This window comes from Mobula birostris, chromosome 7 (genome assembly GCF_030028105.1).
Source record: "Mobula birostris isolate sMobBir1 chromosome 7, sMobBir1.hap1, whole genome shotgun sequence".
In the NCBI taxonomy this organism is placed as follows: Eukaryota; Metazoa; Chordata; class Chondrichthyes; order Myliobatiformes; family Myliobatidae; genus Mobula; species Mobula birostris.
Genome location: NC_092376.1, coordinates 42,723,317 through 42,748,742, shown reverse-complemented (window position 1 = coordinate 42,748,742; position 25,426 = coordinate 42,723,317). Strand labels below are relative to the sequence as shown.

At 41.9% G+C, this 25,426-nt stretch overlaps 1 protein-coding gene across 4 annotated transcripts in view; it reads left to right on the top strand.

The window, feature by feature from the left end:
- The first annotated feature begins 12,054 nt into the window (after positions 1-12,054).
- cdk8 (cyclin dependent kinase 8) overlaps positions 12,055-25,426 on the top strand; it is a 116,262-nt gene continuing 102,890 nt past the window's right edge. For 2 of the 4 annotated variants that reach the window (XM_072263001.1, XM_072262998.1), the window contains exon 1: positions 12,055-12,435. In XM_072263001.1, coding sequence (XP_072119102.1) covers positions 12,308-12,435 — 128 coding nt within the window. In that variant the 5' untranslated portion in view covers positions 12,055-12,307. The remainder of the gene's footprint in view (positions 12,436-25,426) is intronic. The other 2 variants (XM_072263000.1, XM_072263002.1) reach the window with 2 other exon arrangements.

The window sequence follows — 25,426 nt, the reverse complement described above, 5'->3', positions numbered from 1 at the left end:
ATCACTGATGACACCCCTGTTGTTGGCAGAATATCAGATGGCAGCGAGGAGACATACGGGGATGAGTCAGATCAGCTGTTTGAGTGGTGTCGCAACAACAATCCTGCATTCAATGTTAGCAAGACCTAGGAAATGATTGTCGACTACAGGAGGGGGAAGTCAGGAGAATACACACCAATCCTTATTGAAGGCTCAGCGATTGAAAAGGTGAGGGGTTTCAAGTTCCAGGGCATCAACATCTTAGAGGATTTATCCTGATTCACCACATTGATACTTTATCAAAGAAGGCACATCAGCAGCTTTACTTTGAGGAGATTTGATATGTCACCAAATACTCCAGAAAATGTATAGTGGACAGCATTGTGACTGGTTGCACCACTGCTTTGTATGGAAGCTCCAAAGTACTCCTGGTCAGAATTTTTCTTTCAAAGATTTCAGTTTGATGTTGGAAACTTTGGTTTATCAGCAGAGGGCAGCAAAGTGCAGGAAACAACAATTAATGTTGTATAGTAACCAAAGATGGTAAAATCTAATAAAACGCTTTAAATCTGAATATGGAATATGAACGAAAAACAGAGCATTTGGTAGCTTCTTCAGACAGGGAGAAAAGTTTTTTTATGCAATGAGAACTGCAAGCTGAAAGGAAAAGCAAATCATTTAACGGAAGTGACAAAAAAGATGAAGACACAAGAGACTGCAGATGCTGGAATCTGGAGCAATAAAAATCGGTGTTCTGAGCAGCATCGGTGAGAGGAAATGAATTGTTGGCATGAGAACTGACCCCAGTATATACAGTTATCCATTAGAGCCATGCAATATCATAATTATAATCTCTTGTTTTTCCTAGAATTCCCCTGCCCAGTTTATGTGCTCTACATACATGGACTTATTTTGAATAAAGCTCCTTACCATTACGCAACCATTAAACATTAAAAGTTTTCAAAATGGAATAAAGAGTATACCTATCTCTAAATAATTAACTATACTCCAAATAATTTAAAAGGAGCTAAGATGTACAAAGAAACCTTGAGTATTCATAAGTTATCAGCAGAGTACTACTGTATGCTGTGTAAAACCGTATAGTTAGCCTACATTCTCCATCGTGGGGTCTGATGCTATTTCCCCAAATTGGCTTCCTTCTACCAGCGTTGACAGGGTATCAACCATGTCAGTTCCATTTCCTGCACTTCCTTTCTAGTCACTTCTCACTGAGACCAAGGCTAAGAGTTGCTCTTGTTGTCATTTTCGACTCCATCAGCCTTCACATTCAAGAGGCCATCACGGTAATTTCAAATACCTTTACCAAGATGTCTGAAGGAGGAGTAAGTAAACCACTAAGAGATACAATTACCTTCCCCTTCTTTTCTCAAATTCCACTCCCTTCCAACCTTCCAACTTCTTGATTCACTCTTCCACCTGTACTGACATGGATTCCTCTTTTCTCAGCAGCTTCCTATGCAATTACAGAAGATTCAACACTTGCTTTTTGCTTTCTCCATTCCAACTATTTAGATTTCAATACTTCCAAGTGAGTCAGCAAATTTTATGCTCCTCTTTCCATTGAATGTAATATATTTGGTATCATGAAGTCATTTTCTCTACCCATGAAAACAAATCCAGTTTTGGTGACCTTTGCAGAACTTCTCCATTCAGTCCACATGATTACCTTGAACGTCAGAGGAATATTGGAAACTTGGCAGATATTTTGAACACAGGCAGCATTGAGATGGTGATAGCCATCAGCAATTAAATTCTTGTGGTTTGTAAGTTGAAAATTGAAGTTGATACATACTCTTTACCATATTCAAGCAATCTGTACAGAAATTCTTTTAAAGGTGTTTTTGTTGAGGTTGGAGTTACTGTCTATCTCAAATCTGATCCCTGATATTTGTTTTGTATGCAAGGGTACTTTTCTATACGGAAAGGGAAATCACATGGACTGGATCCACAATCCATGGTAAACTAAAACAGCCAGAGAAAGTATCAAAGATGGGTGATAACTTAGAAGAATGGGCAAAGTGTAGAGAAAAGTACTGACAAATGGATGGAAAAATAGAATACAAGATAAAGGTATAAACAAGAGAAATCCTGCAGATACTGTAAATCCAAACAGCATCACACAAAATGCTGGAGGAACTCAGCAGGCCAGGCAGCATCTATGGAGAAGATCTTCAACTGTACTTTCTTCCAGAGGCTGCCTGGCCTGCTGAGTTCCTCCAGCTTGTGTGTGTTGACAAGGTAAATGTAGCTGGAAATGTAAAAGAAATGTAGTAAAAAAGCCTTGTTAATTATTAAAGGGAAATTAGGAAGTGGAAGAAGAATTAAGCAGATTTTTTGATTCACACTTCATTGTACAGAATACAAGTAATATCCCAGAAATAGCTGACTCTCAGGCCGAAACCTTGGCGTGCCGAACAACGGCCAGTTATGGAACCCCAAGAGCGGGTCCCATTCCCGCAAAGAACCAAAGTCAGCGTGTAACTCCAGGTTAAGGTCTTCAAAAGAACCCTGAAGGGGAAAAATAAAAGATATTAAAGATGGAAATAAAGCTGTTTCCGAGGGCTTTAGCTTTAGTTTGAGAGTTTAGATAATGACCCTACAAGCCAAGTGTTTATTACTTTTCCTTTGTGTACTGCACAGTTCTTATTAAAATTCAATGAACTGTTCAATCTGCTTCAGTATCTCTCCCTTTGCACTTGGGTCATCTTTGTCAGCTGGAAGAGAGGTAGGAATTCAGAAAAATTACAATAATCAGTGACGTCGCTTTGCAAACTATTGTAGCTGCAAACTGATAAATCTGATAGACTTCATTCTGGTGTGTTTGAAAAAGTGGCGAGTAAGATAATGCAAATGTAACTGCTGTTGAACATGTGAGGGAGACTGAAAGCAGGGAACTAAAGTGCAGGAAATTGCTTGAAGCTATTTGTTATGCTTTGTAACTTCAAAACATTAAACTAATTCAAAGGAATACACGGGAGTCCAGGACTATGGGTCTAACTTTGTGTTTACTTTAAGCGAGGCACGCACATATCACGTGGTAGCATGATGACATATGCAATTCACGAACTTATACACGTAACCATAATGAATTATTTAAATGAACAAGAATGCTTAATCAAACAATCAGAATCAGAATTAGGTTTATTATCACTGGCGTGTGTCGTGAAATTTGTTAACTTAGCAGCAGCAGTTCAATGCAATACATAATATAGAAGAAAAAATATAATATTAACAAGTAAATCAATTACATTATACCTATATTGAATAGATTAAAAATTGTTCAAGAAAACAGAAATAATATATATTAGAAAGGTAAGGTAGTGTTCAAGGGTTCAATGTCCATTCAGAAATCAGATGGCAGAGGGGAAAAAGCTGTTCCTGAATCGCTGAATGTGTGCCTTCAGGCTTCTGTACCTCCTACCTGATGGTAACAGTGAGAAAAGGGCATACCCTGGGTGCTGGAGGTCCTTCATAATGGATGCTGCTTTTCTGAGACACCACTCCCTAAAGATGTCCTGGGTACTTTGTAGGCTAGTACCCAAGATGGAGCTGACTAGATTTACAACCCTCTACAGCTTCTTTCAGTCCTGTGCAGTAGTTCCCCCCCCCATACCAGACAGTGATGCAGCCTGTCAGAATGCTCTCCACGGTATATCTATAGAAGTTTTTGAGTGTATTTGTTGACATACCAAATCTCTTCAAACTCCTAATGAAGTATAGTCGCTGCCTTGCCTTTATAGCTGCATCGATATGTTGGGACCAGGTTAGGTCCTCAGAGATCTTGACACCCAGGAACGTGAAACTGCTCATTCACTCCACTTCTGATTCCTCTATGAGGATTGGTATGTGTTCCTTCATCTTACCCTTCCTGAAATCCACAATCGGCTTTTTCGTCGTACTGACATTGAGTGCCAGGTTGATGCTGCGACACCACTCCACTAGTTGGCATATCTTGCTCCAGTACACCCTCTCGTCGCCATTTGAGATTCTACCAACAATGGTTGTATCATCAGCAAATTTATAGATGGCATTTGAGCTACGCCTAGCCGCACAGACATGGGTATAGAAAGCATAGAGCAATGGGCTAAGCACACACCCCTGAGGTGCACCAGTGTTGATCATCAGTGAGGAGGAGACGTTATCACCAACCCACATAGATTGTGGTCTTCCGGTTAGGAAGTCGAGGATCCAATTGCAGAGGGAGGTACAGAGGCCCAGGTTCTATAACTTCTCAATCAGGATTGTGGGAATGATGGTCTTAAATGCGGAGCTATAGTCGATGAACAACATCCTGACATAGATGTTTGTGTTGTCCAGGTGGTCTAAAGCCGTGTGAGGAGCCATTGAGATTGTATCTGTCGTTGACCTATTGTGGTGATAGACAAATTGCAATGGGTCCAGATCCCTGCTGAGGCATGAGTTCAGTCTCGTCATGATCAACGTCTCAAAGCATTTCATCACTGTAGACGTGAGTGCTACCGGATGATAGTCATTAAGGCAGCTCACATTTTTCTTCTTTAGCACTAGTATTGTTGTTGCCTTTTTGAAGCAAGTGGGAACTTCTGCCCGTAGCAGTGAGAGGTTGAAAATGTCCTTGAATACTCCCGCCAGTTGGTTGGCACAGGTTTTCAGAGCCTTACCAGGTACTCTATCGGGACCTTCTGCCTTGTGAGGGGTCACCCTCTTTAGAGACAGCTTAATGTCAACCTCTGAGACAGAGATCACAGGGTCATCAGGTGCAACAGGGATCTTCACAGCTGTAGTTGTGTTCTCTCTTTTAAAAGCAGGCATAGAAGGCGTTGAGTTCATCTGGTAGTGAAGCATTGCTGCCATTCATGCTATTGAGTTTCGCTTTGTACGAAGTAATGTCTTGCAAACCCTGCCAGAGCTGCATACATCTGATGTTCCTTCCAACCTCATTCGGAATTGTCTCTTCGCCCTTGAAATAGCACTCCACAAATCATATCTGGTTTTATGGTACAGGCCTGGGTCGCTAAACTTGAATTCCACAGATGTAGCCTTCAGCAGACAACGTATCTGCTGGTTCATCCACGGCTTTTGGTTTGGGAATGTACAGTAAACCTTTGTAGGCACACACTCATCCACACAGGTTTTAATGAAGTTGGTAACAACTGCAGCATACTCATCCAGATACAAAGATGAATCCCTGAATACAGTCCAGTCCAGTCCACTGATTCAAAGCAGTCCTGAAAGCACTCTTGTGCTTTCCTTGACCATAACTTCTTGGCCTCACGACTGGTACTGCAGTTTTCAGTCTCTGCTTATACTCAGGGAGTAGAAGTACAGCCAGGTGATCAGACTTCCCAAAGTGAGGGCATGGAATAAGACAGTAGGCATTCTTGATGGCGGTGTAACAATGGTCCAGTGTGTTATTTCCTCTAGTATTGCAAGTTATCTGTTGATGGTAATTGCTTAGTGATTTTTTTCCCAGACTGGCCTGGTTAAAATCCCCCAGAACGATAGTGAAGGCATTAGGGTGCACTGTTTCGTGCATGTTGATCCCATTGCTCAGATCATCTAAGCCTCACTGACATTGGCCTAAGGTGGAATGTGTACTGCTACCAAAATGATCCCGGAAATCTCACACAGTAGATATAAAGGACAGTACTTAACTGCCAGATATTCCAGGTCTGATGAGCAGAATTGGGACAGCACTGATATATTTGTGCACCAAGAAGAGTTGATCATGAGGCATATTCCTCCACCTCTGCTTTTGAGATACTCTATATAATCTATAGACTCTAGAGAATATATATGTATACATCACTCAAATATTATTGAAATATTAAATACACATCACTCCTTCCTGCTTAGCTATCAATTCCAACTCAATAGAGAATGCATCTCAACCATATACCTAGTATATGATACGATACAACTACTCTATACAGACATCCACAGCATAGAAAATTTTTAATTGTCCCATTCAGGCCTAAAAATTTAATTGCTGTAAGAAATTTCTTGCTCAAGGAATAATGTCTCTCCTGACAAGGGGGAAATCACTCTGCTTGGTATGTGAGACTAGTAGTTGTGAAGCAATCTCAGGTTCTAGGGCCTCCTCCGTGGTAGTTGTAGGAGTTAACTCTGGGACTGCAGGAAGTGGTTCTAATAGAAGTAGCCAACTTTCCTCTCTAACAATTGACTCTGCTCCCCTCAACTGATCGATGTGTCGTCTCCAGATGATATCAGATGCAATCTCCGCTGTGTAGGAGAGTGGTCCAGTTCTGCCCTAAATCTTTCCAAGTAGCCAGTTTTCATCACCTCTGTAGTCCCTCGCCAGGACTGCTTGCCCAGGAGAGAAACATCAAACCCTCTTGTTTGAGGAGCCTTAAATTTATCTCTGTTGTTTGTCCCACATACAGTACTCCTTCGGAGATTGGGTTTGAGGAGACCCAAGTAAGAATGCAAGGGATGACTGAAGAACAGCATGGCTGGTGAGTTGTTGGTTGTGGAATGTGTTGCATTGCAACATGCACAGAGGAAATTGACAAGTTTCTGGATCAGTGTTGGTTTAATGTGTTCTGCTGAAATTGCTTGCAGTACGTTCTTTAGACTCTGGACCAACCTTTCTGCCAAGCCACTTGCAGCTGGGTGGTATGGTGTAGATGGCCTTATTCCATACAGTTTCAGGAATGACTGAAACAGTTTCCCCACAATCTGTGGTCCATTGTCACTGACTAAGTGTTCTGGAACATCAGTCCCTGCAAAGAGGCTTCTAAGTACATCAACAGTGTGCGAGGCTATAGTGGAGGCTACAGGGAACACTTCTTGTCACTTTATAGTTGCATTCACGACCAAGAAATTTGTGTCCATGAATGGTCTGGCAAAATCCACCTGAATTCTCTGAGAGGGCAATGCAGGCCATTCTCAGGGATGGAGAGGTGCTGCTTTTGCCATCTTCTGGACATGTTGGCATCCTGTACAGTGCATGGCAAGCTACTTGATCTGCTGATCTATCCTAGGCCACCAGACAAAGCATTAAGCCAGTGATGACCGACATGTAGCTCCTCCAACACCTGAACTCTCAGCTTCGATGGTACAACTCTCAAACCCCACAAAAAAACCACCTCTGTTATGGGCGTTCATCTCGGCGCTAGTAAAAATGGGGGGGGGGGGGGGGGGACTGGAGTTTCTGCTGCACATTCCAGCCATTTTGGGTAGCCATGTAGACCTGAGACAGCGTGGAGACTTTTTCTGGTTTCCACTTAAATCATCTCTGCTGTAACAGGGAGATTTTAAGTTTGCATATGTTAAGAGGAGTGTCATTCAACCAACAGCATGCAGACCAGTGCTCTTCTTGAAACTGGAACTTGATGTTTTTAGCTTTTTCTCTTCCCCGAGCAGCCCATTTATTTTTGTCTGCCTGACGTGCTCTTTGTACATGTCCTACTTTGACGCATTTTAATCAAGTTTCACTTTTAAACCTGCATTTGCTTGGTGAAGGTGAGCCCCTGCAACACGATGACACAATTTGTTCAGCCAGGTCAGTTTCTGTTCAGACTGTTCAATCTCGTTGATGCTCTTTTTCATTTCTGACTGCAACTCAACTGCATCTCTGTCTGCCGTTTCCATCAAAACAGCGATTTCAACTGCTCTTTTAAGTGTAAGTTGTGCATTAGTTAGGAGCTGTTTTCGAATGCTTTCTTCTAAGATTCCACAAACTGAACAATCTCTCAGTGCATCATTAAGCCCATTACTGAACTGACAATGCTCAATCTCTTCAATTCAGCTACATCAGCTGAAATGGATTCCCCTTCCTTTTGATTCCGCTTCTGAAACCTAAAATGTTGTGCAATCAACAATGGCTTTGGTTCTTAAAGTTCTTGCATTACTTTGACAATATCAGCAAAGCTAATTTCTGCTGGTTTGGTTAGAGCAGATAAAGTTCGAAGCCAAACTATATGCCTTTAAACCTAACAAAGTCAGCAAAATGGTACTTGTTTCTCATTGGCGATTTCATTTGCTTCAAATTATTGTTGAATTAGTTCAGTATGCATGAGGCAGTTACCTGTTATGTGATCAAATTCGCCAATCCTTCCAACGTAGCCAGCATTTCTGCTCTTTTTAAAATTTGATTATTATCACCCCATAAGCCGTGAATTCTTCCGTTCTCTTATTTTAAAAAAAAACTCGATTGTGTCTTCCCTTCCAAAGAACACATGTTGGGCTGCTTTTTTCCCCAACTCGACTGTCTCCTCGATGCGCTTTTTTTTAGTTTTAATGTCTTGCTGCACTTGAATGGGTTGGTAGCCATCTTAGGTTCATTTTAAAAATACATCATCGCCAATGTTATGCTTTTTAACTTCAAAACATTAAACTAATTCAAAGGAAGACACTGGAGTCCAAAATGGTAGCATGATGACGTATGCAATTCATGCATTTACACATACACAATAACCTGTAATGAACTGTTTAAATGAACAAGAATGCTTAACCAAACATACTGTGTATATATAAGATTACTCAAATGTTACTGAAATGTTAAAAACACAACATATTGGCAGGATGTAATGAATTGTATGTCATTACATTCAGCCTGAGGATCTCAACTTTTTATAACTTATATAAATACCTAGGATGAAGGCACTAAGGATATGTTTGCTAAATTTCTTGATAGCCATCGATGAGCTGCCAAATTAAGAAACATACTTAAGCTGCAGAGGGATATAAGTTTCATGTGGGCAGAGCATAATGTGCAAAAATGGCATTTTGGCAAGGAAATAATATAAAAAATAAAAATAAAGAGTGTCAAACAATCTGCGAGACGAACTTAACAAGTTGAGAGGTATCTTTCGGGGAGGAGGGAGCAAATATCAATGTTTCAGATCGAAGTCCAGTATTGGGAATAAGAATGGAGAGGAAAAAAGGGAGGTGTGAGACAGGAGCCAGGTGGACTGAAGGAAGGTGAGCATTAAGGATGACAAGCAGACCTATGTACATTAATGATCTTCACATTTGCAGAGGGATGTAATACGAATGGAAGCAGATCGGAGGTTTACTAGGTTGACATCAGGAACGTCGGTTGTCTTATGAGAAAAGATTGGAGAGGTTATGCCAGTGTTCACTGGAGTCAACACTGATTAAGGGAAGTGATTGAAACATACAAGATTCTGAATAGCGTGGACAGGGTGGATGTGAAGAGGATGTTCTCTTATGAGAAAAAACTAGATTGATGGGTTATTGCACAAAAACACACCGTGTAAAATACTTTATGAAAGCACATTGCCAGTCCTCACTGAGGGGACAGTGGTGGAAAAGGTGAGCAGATTCAAGCTCCTAAGAGTCAACATCTCAGAGGATTTATCTTGGGCCCAACACATTGATGCAATTACAAAGGCGGCTAGCAACTTTAATCCATTATGAGTTTTAGATTTGTTATATCACCAAAGACTGTTGCAAATTTATAGAGATACACAGTGAAGAACATTCTGACTGGTTGCATCACGGCCTGATAGGGACATGATTGCAAGAGACTGCAGAGGACTAGACTCAGCCAGTTCCACCAGGGGCATAACCCTTCCACCACCAAGGGCATCTTCAAGAGATGGTGACTCACGAAGACAGCATCCATCATTAAGGACCTCACCTTCTGGGGACATGCCCTCTTCATGTTACTATCATTGGGGGATAAAGTGAAAATCTAAGAACAGTCTCCCCCCCCCCCACGAATACTGCCTCATTATTTGTCTTTAATTTTCATATCTTGCACTGTATATGTCAGTGATACTGTTGGGGGAGATGTCTCATCAGGGGAAGGCAGCAGCAGCCAAGTTCATGGCACTATGGGTGGCTCTGTGGTATAGGAGGGAAGGAAAAGGAGTGGAAGAGCTATAGTGATAGGGGATTCGATTGTAAGGGGAATAGATAGGCGTTTCTGCAGCTGCAAAAGAGACTCCAGGAGGGTATGTTGCTTTCCTGGTGCAAGGGTCAAGGATATCTCTGAGCAGCTGCAGGACATTCTGGAGTGGGAGGGTGAACAGTCAGTGGTTGTCGTGCACATAGGTACCAACGATATAGGTAAAAAAAACAAGATGCGGTCCTACAAGGTGAATTTAGGGAGTTAGGAGATAATCTAAAAAGTAGGACCACAAAGGTAATAATCTCTGGATTACTACCAGTGCCACGTGCTAGTCAGAGTAGAAATAGGAGGATATATCAGATGAAATCGTGGCTTGAAAAATGGTGCAAGGGGGAGGGATTCAAATTTCTGGGGCATTGGAACCAGTTCTGGAGGAGATGGGACCAGTACAAACAGGATGGTCTGCACCTGGGCTGGACTGGAACCAATGTCCTAGGGGGAGCATTTACTAATGTTGTTCAGGAGGATTTAAACTAATGTGGCAGGGGGATGGGAACAAGTGCAGAGAGACAGAGGGGTGTAAAATGAGGGTAGAAGCAAAAAGTAGTAAGGTGAAAAGTAAAAGTGGCAGGCAGGCAAATCCAAGGCAAAAACCAAAAAGGGCCACTTTTCAACATAATTGTACAAGGGCTAAGAGTGTTGTAAAAACAAGCCTGAAGGCTCTGTGTGTCAATGCAAGGAGCATTTGTAACACGGTGGATGAATTGAACGTACAGGTAGTTATTAATGAATATGATATAGTTGGGATCACAGAGACATGGCTCCAGGATGACCAAGGATGGGAGCTCAACATTCAGGGATATTCAATATTCAGGAGGGATAGACATGAAAGAAAAGGAGGTGGGGTAGCATTGCTGGTTAGAAGGGAGATTAACACAATAGAAAGGAAGGACGTTAGCCTGGAGGATGTGGAATTGATATGGGTAGAGCTGCATAACACTAAGGGGCAGAAAACACTGGTAGGAGTTATGTACAGGCCACCTAACAGTAGTATGAGATTGGGGATGGCATTAAACAGGAAATTAGAAATGCATGCAATAAAGGATCAGCAGTTATAATGGGTGACTTCAATCTACATATAGATTGGGTGAACCAAATTGGTAAGAGTGCTGAGGAGGAGGATTTCTTGGAATGTATGCAGTTGTACAAGGCCTTGGTGAGACCACACCTGGAGTATTGTGTGCAGTTTTGGTCCCCTAATCTGAGGAAAGACAATCTTGCCATAGAGGGAGTACAAAGAAAGTTCACCAGATTGATTCCTGGGATGGTAGGACTTTTCATATGATGAAAGACTGGATCAACTAGGTTTATACTCTCTGGAATTTAGAAGATTGAGAGGGGATCTTATTCAAACATATAAAATTCTAAAGGGATTGGACAGGCTAGATCCAGGAAGATTGTTCCTGATGTTGGGGAAGTCTAGAACGAGGGGTCACAGATTAAGGATAAAGGGGAAGTCTTTTAGGATCGAGATGAGGAAAAACTTCTTCAGAGAGTGGTGAATCTGTGGAATTCTCTGCCACAGGAAACAGTTGGGGCCAGTTCATTGGCTACATTTCAGAGCGAGTTAGATATGGCCCTTGTGGCTAAAGGGATCAGGGGGTATGGAGAGAAGGCAGGTACAGGGTTCTGAGTTGGATGATCAGCCATGATCATACTGAATGGCAGTGCAGGCTTGAAGGACCGAATGGCACCTATTTTCTATGTTTCTATAATAGACACAATTTTGAATCGAAAAATATAGGCCGTCTATTTACTTAGGGCAGATAGATTAATACTTATTCTTCGTACTGTTCCTCAAAGTGCAGTTGAAGACGAGTCTTTGCACATTTTTAAGATAGAGATTTATAAATTCTTGACGTGCAAGGAGATGGAAGAAAACGAGATGTAGAAATTCAGAACCTTAATGTTGTAGCAGAGTGCAGGGGCCGAGTGGCCCACCTCGACTCCTAACTGGTGCTCATCTGATCGCCCTTAGAGTCAGGGAAGGTTTTTGTATTTTGTCTTCTCCTTTGACGACCACAGGCCATTCGATTCAGGGAGCGCCTTATACAACTCGACCGCATTCACCTGTTTACTTTCCGACGAGCTGAGCGAGTCCGAGCGGGCGCACGTACACGTACGGCAAACGACAAGCATGCGTAGTGTGGGTTGAGCTTGCGACAGTGTGCAGCAATGTCGTACGTGGTATTGCAGTGTGATACCGGCGTTGTGTGAAGGGACTGGGGAAGAGCGGCGGTACGACACAAGGTAACAGTGGCCACTTCAGCAGCTTCCCAAAACCACAGGCCGGCACATCGACCGGCGGCTTTTATGGTGCCTTCGTGTGACACTCTGCAATACCGTTTACGGAGGGGAAGAGCCGACTGCCTTTAGTTGAACAATACTATTAATAACGAAATAAGAATCTAATCGAAAACTTCGAAAATGGACTATGATTTCAAGATGAAGCTAACAACAGAGCGTGAGCGAGTAGAGGACCTGTTTGAATATGAGGGTTGCAAAGTTGGAAGAGGCACTTATGGTCACGTATACAAAGCCAAAAGGAAAGACGGGTAGGTACAGGGCCCAACACAGATCGGAGAATGTCTAGGCCACGCTAGTCGTTGCTCGGTTTTTAACTGGCGAGGGAGCTGCCTTTTTCCCCCCCTTAATAACTTTATCGGATGTAATCCAGAATTGAAGTCAGCGTTGGTTTGATGCAGCGGTCGAGTCTTCGTAGTTATATAAATGACTACTTCATTGAGTATAACAATTTCTATATCGAAAGAATCGTGCGTAGGAAAATTTCCCGTGTTTTGAAGTGTCAGTTAAATAGTCAAAAATTAGGAGTTTGAATTTGTTCTCTCCGGTTGTGCTTATAAATTATTTCAACGAACGTGAAATTAATTGAAATACATTCATTCAATTAGTGTGCAAAACCAAATAGGCTTTTATCGTTTGGGATTTCTATTTAGCTGACGACATTTGAAGTTTAATGCATCAAGTATGTTATACCCATTTCATTTGATTAATGTTTTGAATACGTTTCCTAAGCAGTCCAAGATATTTCAAATGTTTCAGACGTATAATAATTATTAGTCATTTTAAAATTATAGGCTTTAGAATATATTTTGGACAATGCTATTTACAGTGTGAAGAAAACTAATCAACAAAAGAGGGACGAAAAGCCTATTTTCATCAGAATTTCTCATTAATTGTTTTGGCTTTATAAGTATTGTATTCAACAAATTTTAGTTTTCTGTGGGATGTGATTTACAATAATTATTTTCAATTAACCATTTCTCGTTCAACACTTTTACGTCAGCTTTTTTCCCCTGTCCTATGACCAACTTATATTTTGTAGAATATTGGTATTGATAATGACGGCATTTTAATTGTTTGCCTGTGTCATTAGGAAATGTGGATTATTAGCATAAATTTAAAGAGGATTGGTGGGGGGGGAGAGAGAAAAAAATTGTTGAAGCAATATTCCTCTTGCCATTGTCATTGTATTCAAATTGTCAAATGATGATGCTGACCTGGGGATATTGTTATTGTTTCTTCTGCACCATTTTTATTCACAACAATTTCAATATTAATATAAAAGAACACCTGGTAGTATCTTAATAGTCTGTTAATGTCCTTGGAGAGAAAGTTGTATCTATATAAACCTCTGTGGCTTGCTTTAACTGAGATAATTTAATCGATGAAAATAAAGAGAAACAGCTTGCTAAAAGAGTCACGTGATAACCCACGACTATCATTATTATTGGGGGACCCTAACTGATGAAAAAAAAATCGAGTTACAAGTAAATTGCTGAATTCCCTTACTGTAGTGTAGTTTTTTAATATGCTGTTATTGACTGATAACCATTGTTCAGGGTAGCACAGTAGTATAGCAGTTAGCGCAATGCTTTACAGCGTTACTGTAAGATCAGAGTTCAATTCCTACTGCTATCTGTAAGGAATTCCTTCGTTCTCCCCGTGACAGCTTTCCTCTGAGTGCTCTGGTTTCCTCCCACATGCCAAAGGTGTATGGTTAGTGAGTTGCAACCATGCGATGTTGGCGCTGCAGCACTTCCGGGCTGCGCAGTACAATCCTGGTTGATTTGATTCGACACAATGACGCATTTTACTGTAGGTGTCTACAAACGTGATAAATAAAGCTAACCTAACCTTTAAAAATGTTTTTTTTTTATTGCCTAACTCAACAGTTGGTTGCAGCTGATTTTGCTTGAGGTGATGTTGGTATTACTATCTCTGAATCAGGTTTAATATCACTGGCATATGTTGTGAAATTTGTTTGCGGCTCCAGTACATTGCAGTGCATAATAATAAACTGTAAATTATATCAAGTTGTATATGTATAAAATTAAGTAGTGTAAAAAGTGAACAAAAATAGGGAGTTAGTGTATATGTATTCATTGTCCATTCAGAAATCTGATAGTGGAGGAGAAGAAGCTGTTCTTGGGACATTGGATGTGTGTCTTCAGGCTTCTGTAGTTCCTCCAAATTAACTTCATCAATTGGTTTAAAAAAAATTGCCTGACCAGTTTTGGCTTTTAGCTGCATTCCACCCTTGGGCAAGGTAGAGGTGACAATAGAGTTTGGAATTTTAAGGGATGTTCAAGTGTGAAACTGAAGATACTTATTTCAAGAAGATCAGGATGTTCTTGTAGTATCATATGCAATATTCATCATAACCGAAGCATGTCAAATGATTATTGATTTGATTGTCTGTTCTTAGTCTTCACACATGATATTTATCTACAAAATAACAATGTCTAGACTTAAAATGTTTGAAAAAGATGTTGGATCTGTACATGACACATATGGCAAAAATGAATGTTGATGAAATTTGTGGTCAGCCATATGATTTCACTGGCTATTTAACCAATTCATTAACATTTATCTTATTTATTTATTGTTTTCTTCAAGGTTTGTGGTTAAATAAATATAAAGTATCCTTATAGTAGTAGTCCCTCTTTCTCTCTTCCCCCCCACCCCCTGCCAATGTCATCTCGATGTCTGAATAATGCACTTTTTCTATTAGTTTTATTTTCTTCCCATAATAATGATATGGCTGCTACCTGATTAAAGGTACTTTGTGAAGAGTCAGCCCTTTGGTTTTATATTTTAGTCATCTGAAGCACCCATTTCTTCTTGAAGTATGGTAATTGCATTTAAATTCTGATCTGAAGTTAGTTTCAGCTGGTAAATGCTTTGTTCTTTTGGCCTTCCTGAGGGATTTTTTTTTAGGAGTAATTGAAGGACAGGCTCTGAGTGCCTTTGATGCATCATAAGACTAGTTATGACTAGCCAATTTTTCAAAATGGGATAAGATATTTTTGCCAAATGTGATTCTCACAAGGTTTTTGAAAAGGTGGTTCATGACATACACCAGTAAGAACAGACGTTTCCAGTTAACTGCACCAATTTTTGTATGGGTCTGTCTGCAGCAAGATTGAGCAAGCAGAAAAATTGATGAGCTGTAGATATAGGCCATATCATTCTCAATGCAACCTACTGTCTGTGCTCAGACTCTGCACAAACAGCAAGTTGCATTGAGAATGAAATGTCCTATATCTGCAGTTCATCAAACTTTTGTGGGAAGTGTCCCTAGTGACCTTAGCTCCATTTCATGGCTGTCTCAGCAATGGATTAGGCCACACAATTCTGTCCTGAGGCCCTTAGCCAAGAATAGCCCTTTTGGCCTTTGACCGATTTAATGCTTTATATGTGGTAGAAACAAGGCCATTTTACTAAATCATCACTCACATCATTATGTGACGTGCCATGTGACGTGCAATCATGGTCCCATTACTGTGATTATTCTTGGCAAACCTTTCTACAAAAAATGATTTGGTATTGCCTCCTTCTGGGCAGTATCTTTACAAACTGGGTGACCCTAGCCATTATTAATTCCCTACAGAGATTGTCATCCTGTTGTCAGTGGTTGCATCACCACAACTTGTGATATACACCAGCTGCTCCCGTAGCTTTACGTGACCCTGATCGGGGGATAAGCAGGTGCTACACCTTGCCCAAGGCTGAGCAAGTATTTATGAAATATTCCATTGAAACATAATTGAAAATGAACTCCCCAAGCTTTAAAAGTTAAAGTTGCATCCTGCGTTAAAATGAGCAGGGCTGTGCTTGATCCACCAGATGTGGCCAGAGGTAAGCTGAAGGTCCAAATACAAATTGTATCTGACACTCATAGATCAATAAGTTCTGGATTGCTCCATACTCATTTGTGAGTCCAAGGATGGAACAAGAGAAATGTCTGCACAGCATGTCACACTTTTGTGCTGCAGTGAGCAGATGTAAAAGCCTGAAATGCACTGGTGCTCATACACACTAAAGCTAGCTTGTAGCTCATTTCAGAAGTTCCATCTAGCCATCTGTGCAAGACAATAGACAATAGGTGCAGGAGTAGCCCATTCGGCCCTTCGAGCCAGCACCGCCATTCACTGTGGCTGATCATCCACAATCAGTACCCTGTTCCTGCCTTCTCCCCATATCCCTTGACTCCACTATCTTTAAGAGCTCTATCTAACTCTTTCTTGAAAGAATCCAGAAAATTGGCCTCCACTGCCTTCTCAGGCAGAGCATTCCACAGATCCACAACCCTCTGTGTGAAAACGTTTTTCCTCAACTCCATTCTAAATGGTCTATCCCTTATTCTTAAACTGTGGCCTCTAGTTCTGGACTCCCCCAACATCGGGAACATGTTTCCTGTCTCTAGCGTGTCCAATCCCTTAATAATCTTATATGTTTCAATCAGATCCCCTCTCATCCTTCTAAATTCCAGTGTATACAAGCCCAGTCACTCCAATCTTCCAACATGTGACATTCCCACCATCCCTGGAATTAACCCAGTGAACCTACGCTGCACTCCCTTCATAGCAAGAATGTCCTTCCTCGAGTTTGGAGACCAAAACTGCACACAATACTCCAGGTGGGGTCTCACCAGGGCTCTGTACAACTGCAGAAGGACCTCTTTGCTGCTATACTCAACTCCTCTTGTTAGGAATGCCAACATGCCATTAGCTTTCTTCACTGTCTGCTGTACCTGTATGCTTACTTTCAGTGACTGATGAACAAGGACACCCAGATCTCGTTGTATGTCTCCTTTTCCTAACTTGACACCATTTAGATAGTAATCTGCCTTTCTGTTCTCGCCACCAAAGTGGATAACCTCGCATTTATCCACATTAAACTGCATCTGCCCACTCACCCAACCTGTCCAAGTCACCCTGTATTCTCATAACACCCTCCTCACATTTCACACTGTTACCCAGTTTTGTGTAATCTGCAAATTTGCTAATGTTACTTTTAACCCCTTCATCTAAATCATTAATGTATATTGGAAATAGCTGTGGTCCCAGCACCGAGCCTTGCAGTACCCCACTAGTCACTGCCTGCCGTTCCGAAAAGGACCCGTTAATCCCTACTCTTTGTTTCCTGTCTGCCAACCAATTTTCTATCCATGTCAGTACCCTACCCCCAATACCATGTGCTCTAATTTTGCCCACTAACCTCCTAAGACCAGCTTATTAAACAAGTGAAATGACCATAAGTTCTAGCAACTGAAACAAATTGTGCAGTATTTTGTGGTTTCAGTTGCAATGTCTTGGTCAATACAAAAAGTGTTGAGTGCTTGGGTCTACAGTACAGTGTAACAGTTTTACGCACATGTGTAGCTAGGGTGCCGTAGACCTTTGCACAGTACTGTATTTGTCAAAGTGAAGCAGAGAGCAAGTTTGTAAATCTGGGAGGAGCAAAGGATGTTGGGAATGGCAACAGTGGAGTGCTCCAGGAGTGGTGTGGGACATGTCACAGTGAAGGAATGCCAGGGGGTGGGGAGGTGGGTGCAGACCCACCTGTCCTGAGACACCAGGCAAGGTCACTTGATTCCAAACAATTGGCTTATTGATCATAACAGAATGTCCCTCTGGTGCTTCCCATTCCCTCACCTCTCCCTTTCCATTTTCCCAACCATGATTCCCCTCTCTGCAGTCTCTTCTCACTCTGTCCACAATAGAGACCCTTATCAGAATCACTTAATGATTTATTTAATGTGTACAGTGAAACAATATTACAAAAAATAAGAGACATCTTGGGAATCAAAGTTGGCGGTGAAAACATCAATAATTTCAGATATGCGGATGACAATGTGTTAATTGCAAGAATGGAGGAAGAACCACAAAACTTAATTGATATAATTGTTGAAGAAAGTGCAAAAATGGGTCTATCTATCAATTGCAAAAAGACAGAATGCATGGTGATATCCAAAAAGAAGGAGAATCCTATCTGCAGGCTGAGAATAAACGGGGAAGGCATAAAACATTTACAGAACTTTTGCTGTTTAGGAAGCTGGGTGACATCAGATGGCAGGTGTGACATGGACATCAAAAGAAGAATAGGGATGGCAAAAGACACCTTTACGAGAATGAGGAGTATACTGACCAATACTAAACTAGGCATGACAACCTGCCTCAGAGTACTGAAATGTTGTTTGTTAAGTTATGTTATATGGCTCAGAATGTTGGACAATATCTAGTAACATGAGGAAACGAATTGAAGCAGCAGAGATGTGGTTTTTGAGGAGGATGCAAAGAATATCATGGATGAAACGAATATCCAACGAGGATGTCATTAACAGAGAAAACACAAAAAGAGAAATAATTTATGAGATCATGAAAAGGCAACGTAACTTCATTGGACATGTGATTAGGAAAGAAGAGTTAGAATGCACGGTAATTATGGGAAAGATTGAAGGGAAGAAAGAAAGAGGAAGACGAAGACAAATGATGATGGAGACAGCAGCCAGAGAACCAGAAATGAATACCAATGAATTGATCTACTTGACCCGAAACAGGAGTGTGTGGGCGATGGCAGTCAAAGCTCAAGCTGCATGGCACCTGATGATGACGATGATGATCAGAATCAGGTTTATCATCACTCACATTTGTCATGAATTTTGTTTCTTCTTGTGTGGCAACAGCACAGAGCAATAATAAAATTACAGTACTGTGCCAAAGTCTCAGACAGCCTAGCTATTTACTTATGTGTGCCCAAAAATAGCACAGTATTGTATATTTCCTCCAGTCAATTTGAAAGCCCGAAAGACCTGCTGTTTTTGCCATTTCAAGTGTTAAGAAAAGAATATTAGTTTCTGCCATTGTTGATTACCAAGTTTAGGTCTGTGAAGGAACTGTTGCCTATAAAGTGTTCAGATATCAAGTGATTTGTGGTTCTTGCAAGAATATAATCCAAAAATGTATTAATACATTTTGGTGTGATTAAATGTGTCCTGATCCTAAACAATTATCACAACTTGTTAGACCCTATGTTTGTACACCATAGTTTTATTTTCTTAGAACATATGGCCCATTTACTTTATAGTGCTTTTCTAATTTTCCCATCTATTTCCCTGTAACCACTTCCCTCAGTCTATCGCTTTCTCCCTCCCTCGCCCGACCCTTTCTCTCTCCCATCCATCCCGCCCTCTCTCTCCCCCTCTGTCCACTTGCACCCACGTGCCCTCCCTCCTCCCCTCTTGCTCTCCCACCTCATTTCCTCCACCCGTTCTCTCTCTCTCTCCCCCCACCTCTCTCTCTCCCCCCACCTCTCTCTCTCCCCCCACCTCTCTCTCTCCCCCCACCTCTCTCTCTCCCCCCACCTCTCTCTCTCCCCCCACCTCTCTCTCTCCCCCCACCTCTCTCTCTCCCCCCACCTCTCTCTCTCCCCCCACCTCTCTCTCTCCCCCCACCTCTCTCTCTCCCCCCACCTCTCTCTCTCCCCCCACCTCTCTCTCTCCCCCCACCTCTCTCTCTCCCCCCACCTCTCTCTCTCCCCCCACCTCTCTCTCTCCCCCCACCTCTCTCTCTCCCCCCACCTCTCTCTCTCCCCCCACCTCTCTCTCTCCCCCCACCTCTCTCTCTCCCCCCACCTCTCTCTCTCCCCCCACCTCTCTCTCTCCCCCCACCTCTCTCTCTCCCCCCACCTCTCTCTCTCCCCCCACCTCTCTCTCTCCCCCCACCTCTCTCTCTCCCCCCACCTCTCTCTCTCCCCCCACCTCTCTCTCTCCCCCCACCTCTCTCTCTCCCCCCACCTCTCTCTCTCCCCCCACCTCTCTCTCTCCCCCCACCTCTCTCTCTCCCCCCACCTCTCTCTCTCCCCCCACCTCTCTCTCTCCCCCCACCTCTCTCTCTCCCCCCACCTCTCTCTCTCCCCCCACCTCTCTCTCTCCCCCCACCTCTCTCTCTCCCCCCACCTCTCTCTCTCCCCCACCTCTCTCTCTCCCCCACCTCTCTCTCTCCCCCACCTCTCTCTCTCCCCCCACCTCTCTCTCTCCCCCCACCTCTCTCTCTCCCCCCACCCCTCTCTCTCTCCCCCCACCCCTCTCTCTCTCCCCCACCCCTCTCTCTCCCCCCCCACCTCTCTCTCTCTCCCCCCACCCCTCCCCCTCTCTCTCCCTCCCTCCCCCTCCTTCTCCCTCCCCCTCCCCATCTCTGCCTCCACCCCACACCCCTCTTCTCCTACCCCCTCTCTCCTACTCTCTCTCGCACCTACCTCTCTCTCTCCCTCTCACCTACCCTCTCTCTCCTACCTCTCTCCTCATCATCCCCTCTCCCCTCTCTCTTGCCTTCCTGCCCTGCTCTCCCTTGCCCCCCTGCGCTCTCGCCCTCTGAAGCCCCCCCCTCCCTCAACATGCCCACACTGACGCTCACTCTCCTGCAACACACCTGCCCCATCTCGATATTTATCCAGCTGAAAGTCGGGAGCAATTTAACAATTGCCAATGAACTTGCCATTTCTTGGAGGGAGGAAGCCAGAGCAGATGGAGAAAATGTGCAAGCTCCACGCAGATGGCATCTGAGGTTGGGATCAAACCAAGATCATTACAACTGTGTAACAACAGCTTTAACTGCCGCAACCTCTGTACTTCCTCTATAAGAGCAAAACTTTTGCACGATGTTTTCCAGTATGAAGAATATGTGCCAAAGGACAAATACTTCTAGTCTAATGTTGACTAAGATCCACATCGGTGGCACATGACAAGCTGCCACTGCAGTCTTCAAGTGAAGATATTTGTAAATTGCTATGTCGTAGTCATTTCCCAAGTCCTAAACAACATGGTTGGCTGGAGGGGGTGGGGAAAGTGAAGCATTCCACATATCATTGTTGATATACCACATACCATATTGTATGTGGTATATCAAGGAATTTGAACAGCTTGTGTTCTGATGTGCTCGATTTTCTTGAACTTGATGGTAAGAACTGGTGTGTTCAGGAGAGATTATTTCAAAAGCCCCAATGAGATCTTGCATTGCATTTTGCAGATGGTACATAGTGTAGCGCTTGGTGGAAAAGATGAATGTTTTTGATGGTAGACAGTGTGTGAATCAAGTCAGTTTGTAACTGCGGTGTCAAGCTTCTTGATGTTTGTTGGACCAGCACGGGGTGTACTTGTGGCAGTTGGTAAAATTACGTCTTTCCCAGAACATGCAGGTGCAATTCCATACTGCCATCATAGAGAGCATCCTCATGTCAGCCATTACTGTCTGGTTTGCTGCAGTGTACTGTCACAATATACGGAAATTACAGCAAACTGTCAGGTCAGCTGAAAAGATCAGTGGCCCTGTCTGCCTTCACTTGTATGTGCTCAGGACATAGAATTAAGTATGAAGATCATTGTGGACACCACTCACCCTGCAAACTGCTGTTTCTAAAAGCTCAAGCACCATAGCATAAAGCATAAGCTTCATGCCGCCTTAATATGCATTTTTGCACATTTTAATCTGTATTTTAACCTCTAACTTTATATAATTGTTTTTATAATTGTTGAATGTTGTATTTTTTTGCACCTCATGCCCTGATCAACGCATCACAGCAAATTTATAATACATGCAAATATGTGGTGAATAAAGTTGATCCCAATCTTTGATTTGTCACTCAAAATATGCCTTCAAGATGGGAAATCAGGAGATGAGTCATTTTCCATGATATCCTTACTTTTAACTGGGTTCTGCGCAGCTGTAGCGTCTGGAGTGGCAAACTAATAGCATACAATAAGATTGCACACACACAAAAATTGTGTGCACGCAGCATGCATTATCACCTCCAGATTCTTTAAACCCCACCCATAGTAAAGAAACATAATAGTCATTTTTACTACAGTGAATTATTTTTACAATTTGAGAGCAGTAAGATGTTTTCACAGGAAATGTCTCCCGCTGACTTGGTGTCAGCTAGATTGTTACAACACGTGATGTCGGATGATAATGTTTTGAAATCTTTGCAGAACTGATGTACACATCAGTATTTGGATAGTAAGCGGTTGGGCCAGTTAGCATTGGCTTTGCTTACACTTTTCTGCTGTTGTTTGTAAGTGAAGGAGTTGTTTGTTCAGTGATAATAACTAGTAGTTTAGTGCCTCAATTTATTTTTAATTGCTTTTTAAAAGATTAATATATTTTTTGAAAAGGTTTTTAAAATGCTTCATTTATTTCAAGCTCAATTTCATTTAAATAAGCAACAGAACATAGTTTTTCCTTAAAATGTCCATAATTATTGTACTAATTCATTAATCAGTGATAATCTCTGTTCAAGGTTATTGTGGCACACAGGATTTTTTAGATTATCGCCAATTTGGGCACACACTCTCAAAAAAGGTTTGCCACTTCTGGCTTAGGTAATTTGTCCCATTAAGTTTCTGGTCAGTGGTGGGAAATTCAATAATGACTAGCAGAGATGTTTTGGAGAACTTTTGTTGAAGATGACCATTGTCTATGTTGGGAATTAACGCCGTATGCCTGGTTGCTGTCCAGTTGATGTTGCACGATGGGACATGGATAAAGTTATTGGAGGCATTGTGAATGGAACCGAATCAGCAGGAGCCATCTCCCGATTTTAATTTTATGGAGAAATTATTATGATCAAAGCAGTCAAAGATAGCTAAGGATAGAATTTTCCAGCAAAAGCAACTTACAATCCAATTGATAACCTCTCAACAACTGCACCATGTCATTTTCCACTTGGCTGTCTAGATTTTCCTCTGTGATTCTTGTTGAATTTTCTGGGCCACATCATTTGTTTCAAGGACTGTTATATTAACTTGACTCATTTGTTTTGTCCAAAATTGGATACCTACAGTAATGACAGCTGGCAGAACCTAACTGAGGACTAGCAAAATGGGTAATTAATCAGTGTGTGGTTTGCTCGTGCTGATCCTGTCCATTACTTATCTGATGATCTGGAGTAGGCTGATGTAGTGGTAGTTGGTTACATTAGAAATGTCTTTTTCTGTTTAGGACATACCCAGGCAGTTTCCACATTGTCCAGTAGAGGCCAGTCTTGTAGCTGTACTGCATCAGTCTGGCTAGACATTTGGCTCGTTTCCAACTCAGTATTAGAGCTGGAAGTTGACGGGTCCAATTGCCTTTGATGCATTCGGTGCATCCGTATTCACTCAATGGTCGCTTTATTAGGCACACCTGTTAGGTACAACAGCATCTGCTGCTGTGGCCCATCCACTTCAGGGTTCGAAATGTGCACAAAAATCCCAGAAGATCATCAATATCTGAGATACTCAAACTACCATGTCTGGCACCAGCAATCATTCTATAGTCAAAGTCACTTGGATCACATTTCTTCTCAATTCTGATGTTTGGTCTGAATCACAGTTGAACCTCTTGACTATGTCTGCATGCTTTTATTTATTAATTTGCTGCCACATGACTGGCTGATTCGTAGTTATTTGCATTAATGAACAGGCGTACAGTTGTACCTAATAACGAGGCCACTGAGTGTATATTGTGCATGGAATTAAGTTGATTACACTGATTACTACCACAGGATTAAATCTTTAGAGGTCACAATGAATCATAAATCCAGCATTATATAAAAAGATGAACAAAGATTCTTCAGCTTGTCTTTTCATATTCTTGGTCACCATCATGGGAAACCTAAAAGATTTAATTGTAAAACAAAGAATTAGCAGTAGGAGTAGGCCATCATGCCTTTACAAACTGCTCTGCCATTCACCAAGATTTCAGCATTTCCAGCATTCACTTGATTTCCATATAATTCATCAACTTGTTTTAAACAAACTCTACCTCTGATTTCATACCTCCTGCCTTTGAAAGTTTTTCCCCTGCATCCACTTTGAGCTATCTAAGAATTTTAAATGTTTCAGAGAGATCTGTCATTCTTCTAAATGCTAAAGAATACAAACCTAATCTACTTGACCTGTGCCCATAGAGCAAACCTATTTCAGGGACCAGTGTTGATAGTTCTTCGCTGTGCTCCCTTGATGACTTTTTTTTTTGAATAAGGAAACCAAAGCAGTACCTATGAGTCTTGGCATGTCCCTTTGTGATAAAGGCCAATGTATGACTTTTGCCCTGCTAATTGCTTGCCGCCCATACTTGCAAGCTTTCATTGGCTGGTGGGCAAGGATACCCAGGTCCCTTAAGCATCAACATTTCCTAGTCTTCTGCCATTTAAAACAAATTCTGATTTTCTCTTTTGTCCACCCAAGAGGATGATGGAGACAGCAGCCAGAGAATTAGAAATGAATACCAATGAACTGATCCACTTGACTGAAATAGGAGTGTGTGGGCCATGGCAGTCAAAGCTCAAACTGGGCATGGCACCTGATGATGATGACACCCAAGAGGATGATCACCTTTTCCCATATTATATTCTGTATATCATGTTTTAACCTATTTACTTGTTTTTCCATCTGTCCTTCATGCCTCTTTAAATGGGTCTTCTTACCCGCAATCCCATTTTTAGTGTTAACACAAACCTTGGAACTATGACATTTTGTACCTCTGGCCATTTCAATCATTAAGTGTTGATTCTGGTGGTATCCTGCAAGCCACAGCTTTCCAATCCGAGAAAAATCTGTTCCCTTTCTTTGCTTTCTGTCTGTTAATCAGTTCTCAGTTCATTCCAATATTTCCATCTTGACCAAGTTTTTTCACCAACTTCTGTTAAATGTACCAAGAATTCACACATCTATCATAAATAAAACAACTGTAGATGCTGGCAATCTGAAGAAAACAGAAAATGCTCGATAAATTAAAGCACTAAATGCAAAGATTGTTGTCAAGCAGCTTCTGTGGAAGAGTAGATAACATTAATGGTTTGTGTTGAAAGAGAGAAAACGATGCTGAGGAAAGGAAAGAAGATATGAGAAGTAAGAGTACAGACACTTCACCTTCTCTGTTTCCATGGCATTGATGAAGTTTTCTTGAGGTTAGGAGGAAAGAGAGAACATGAAAGACATAAGAACTGTCTTGCAGCTTAGGTGTTTGATCCATTGTTACAGAGGCAAAACTGATCTAGTGTTGCAGATGACCTGCAGTAGAACTGACCAGTTCCAATAGAAGCATTGAAAGTGGGTGAATTGAAGTCATTTCATTTGATATCTGGTCTACATGGCTACAACTGTGCTCAGGTAAAAGATGTAATGCAGCTTCTTTGGGTTAAGTTGAACTTCAGTATAATAATGCAAACGACCACTCACAGATCACAGTGTAAGAGAGG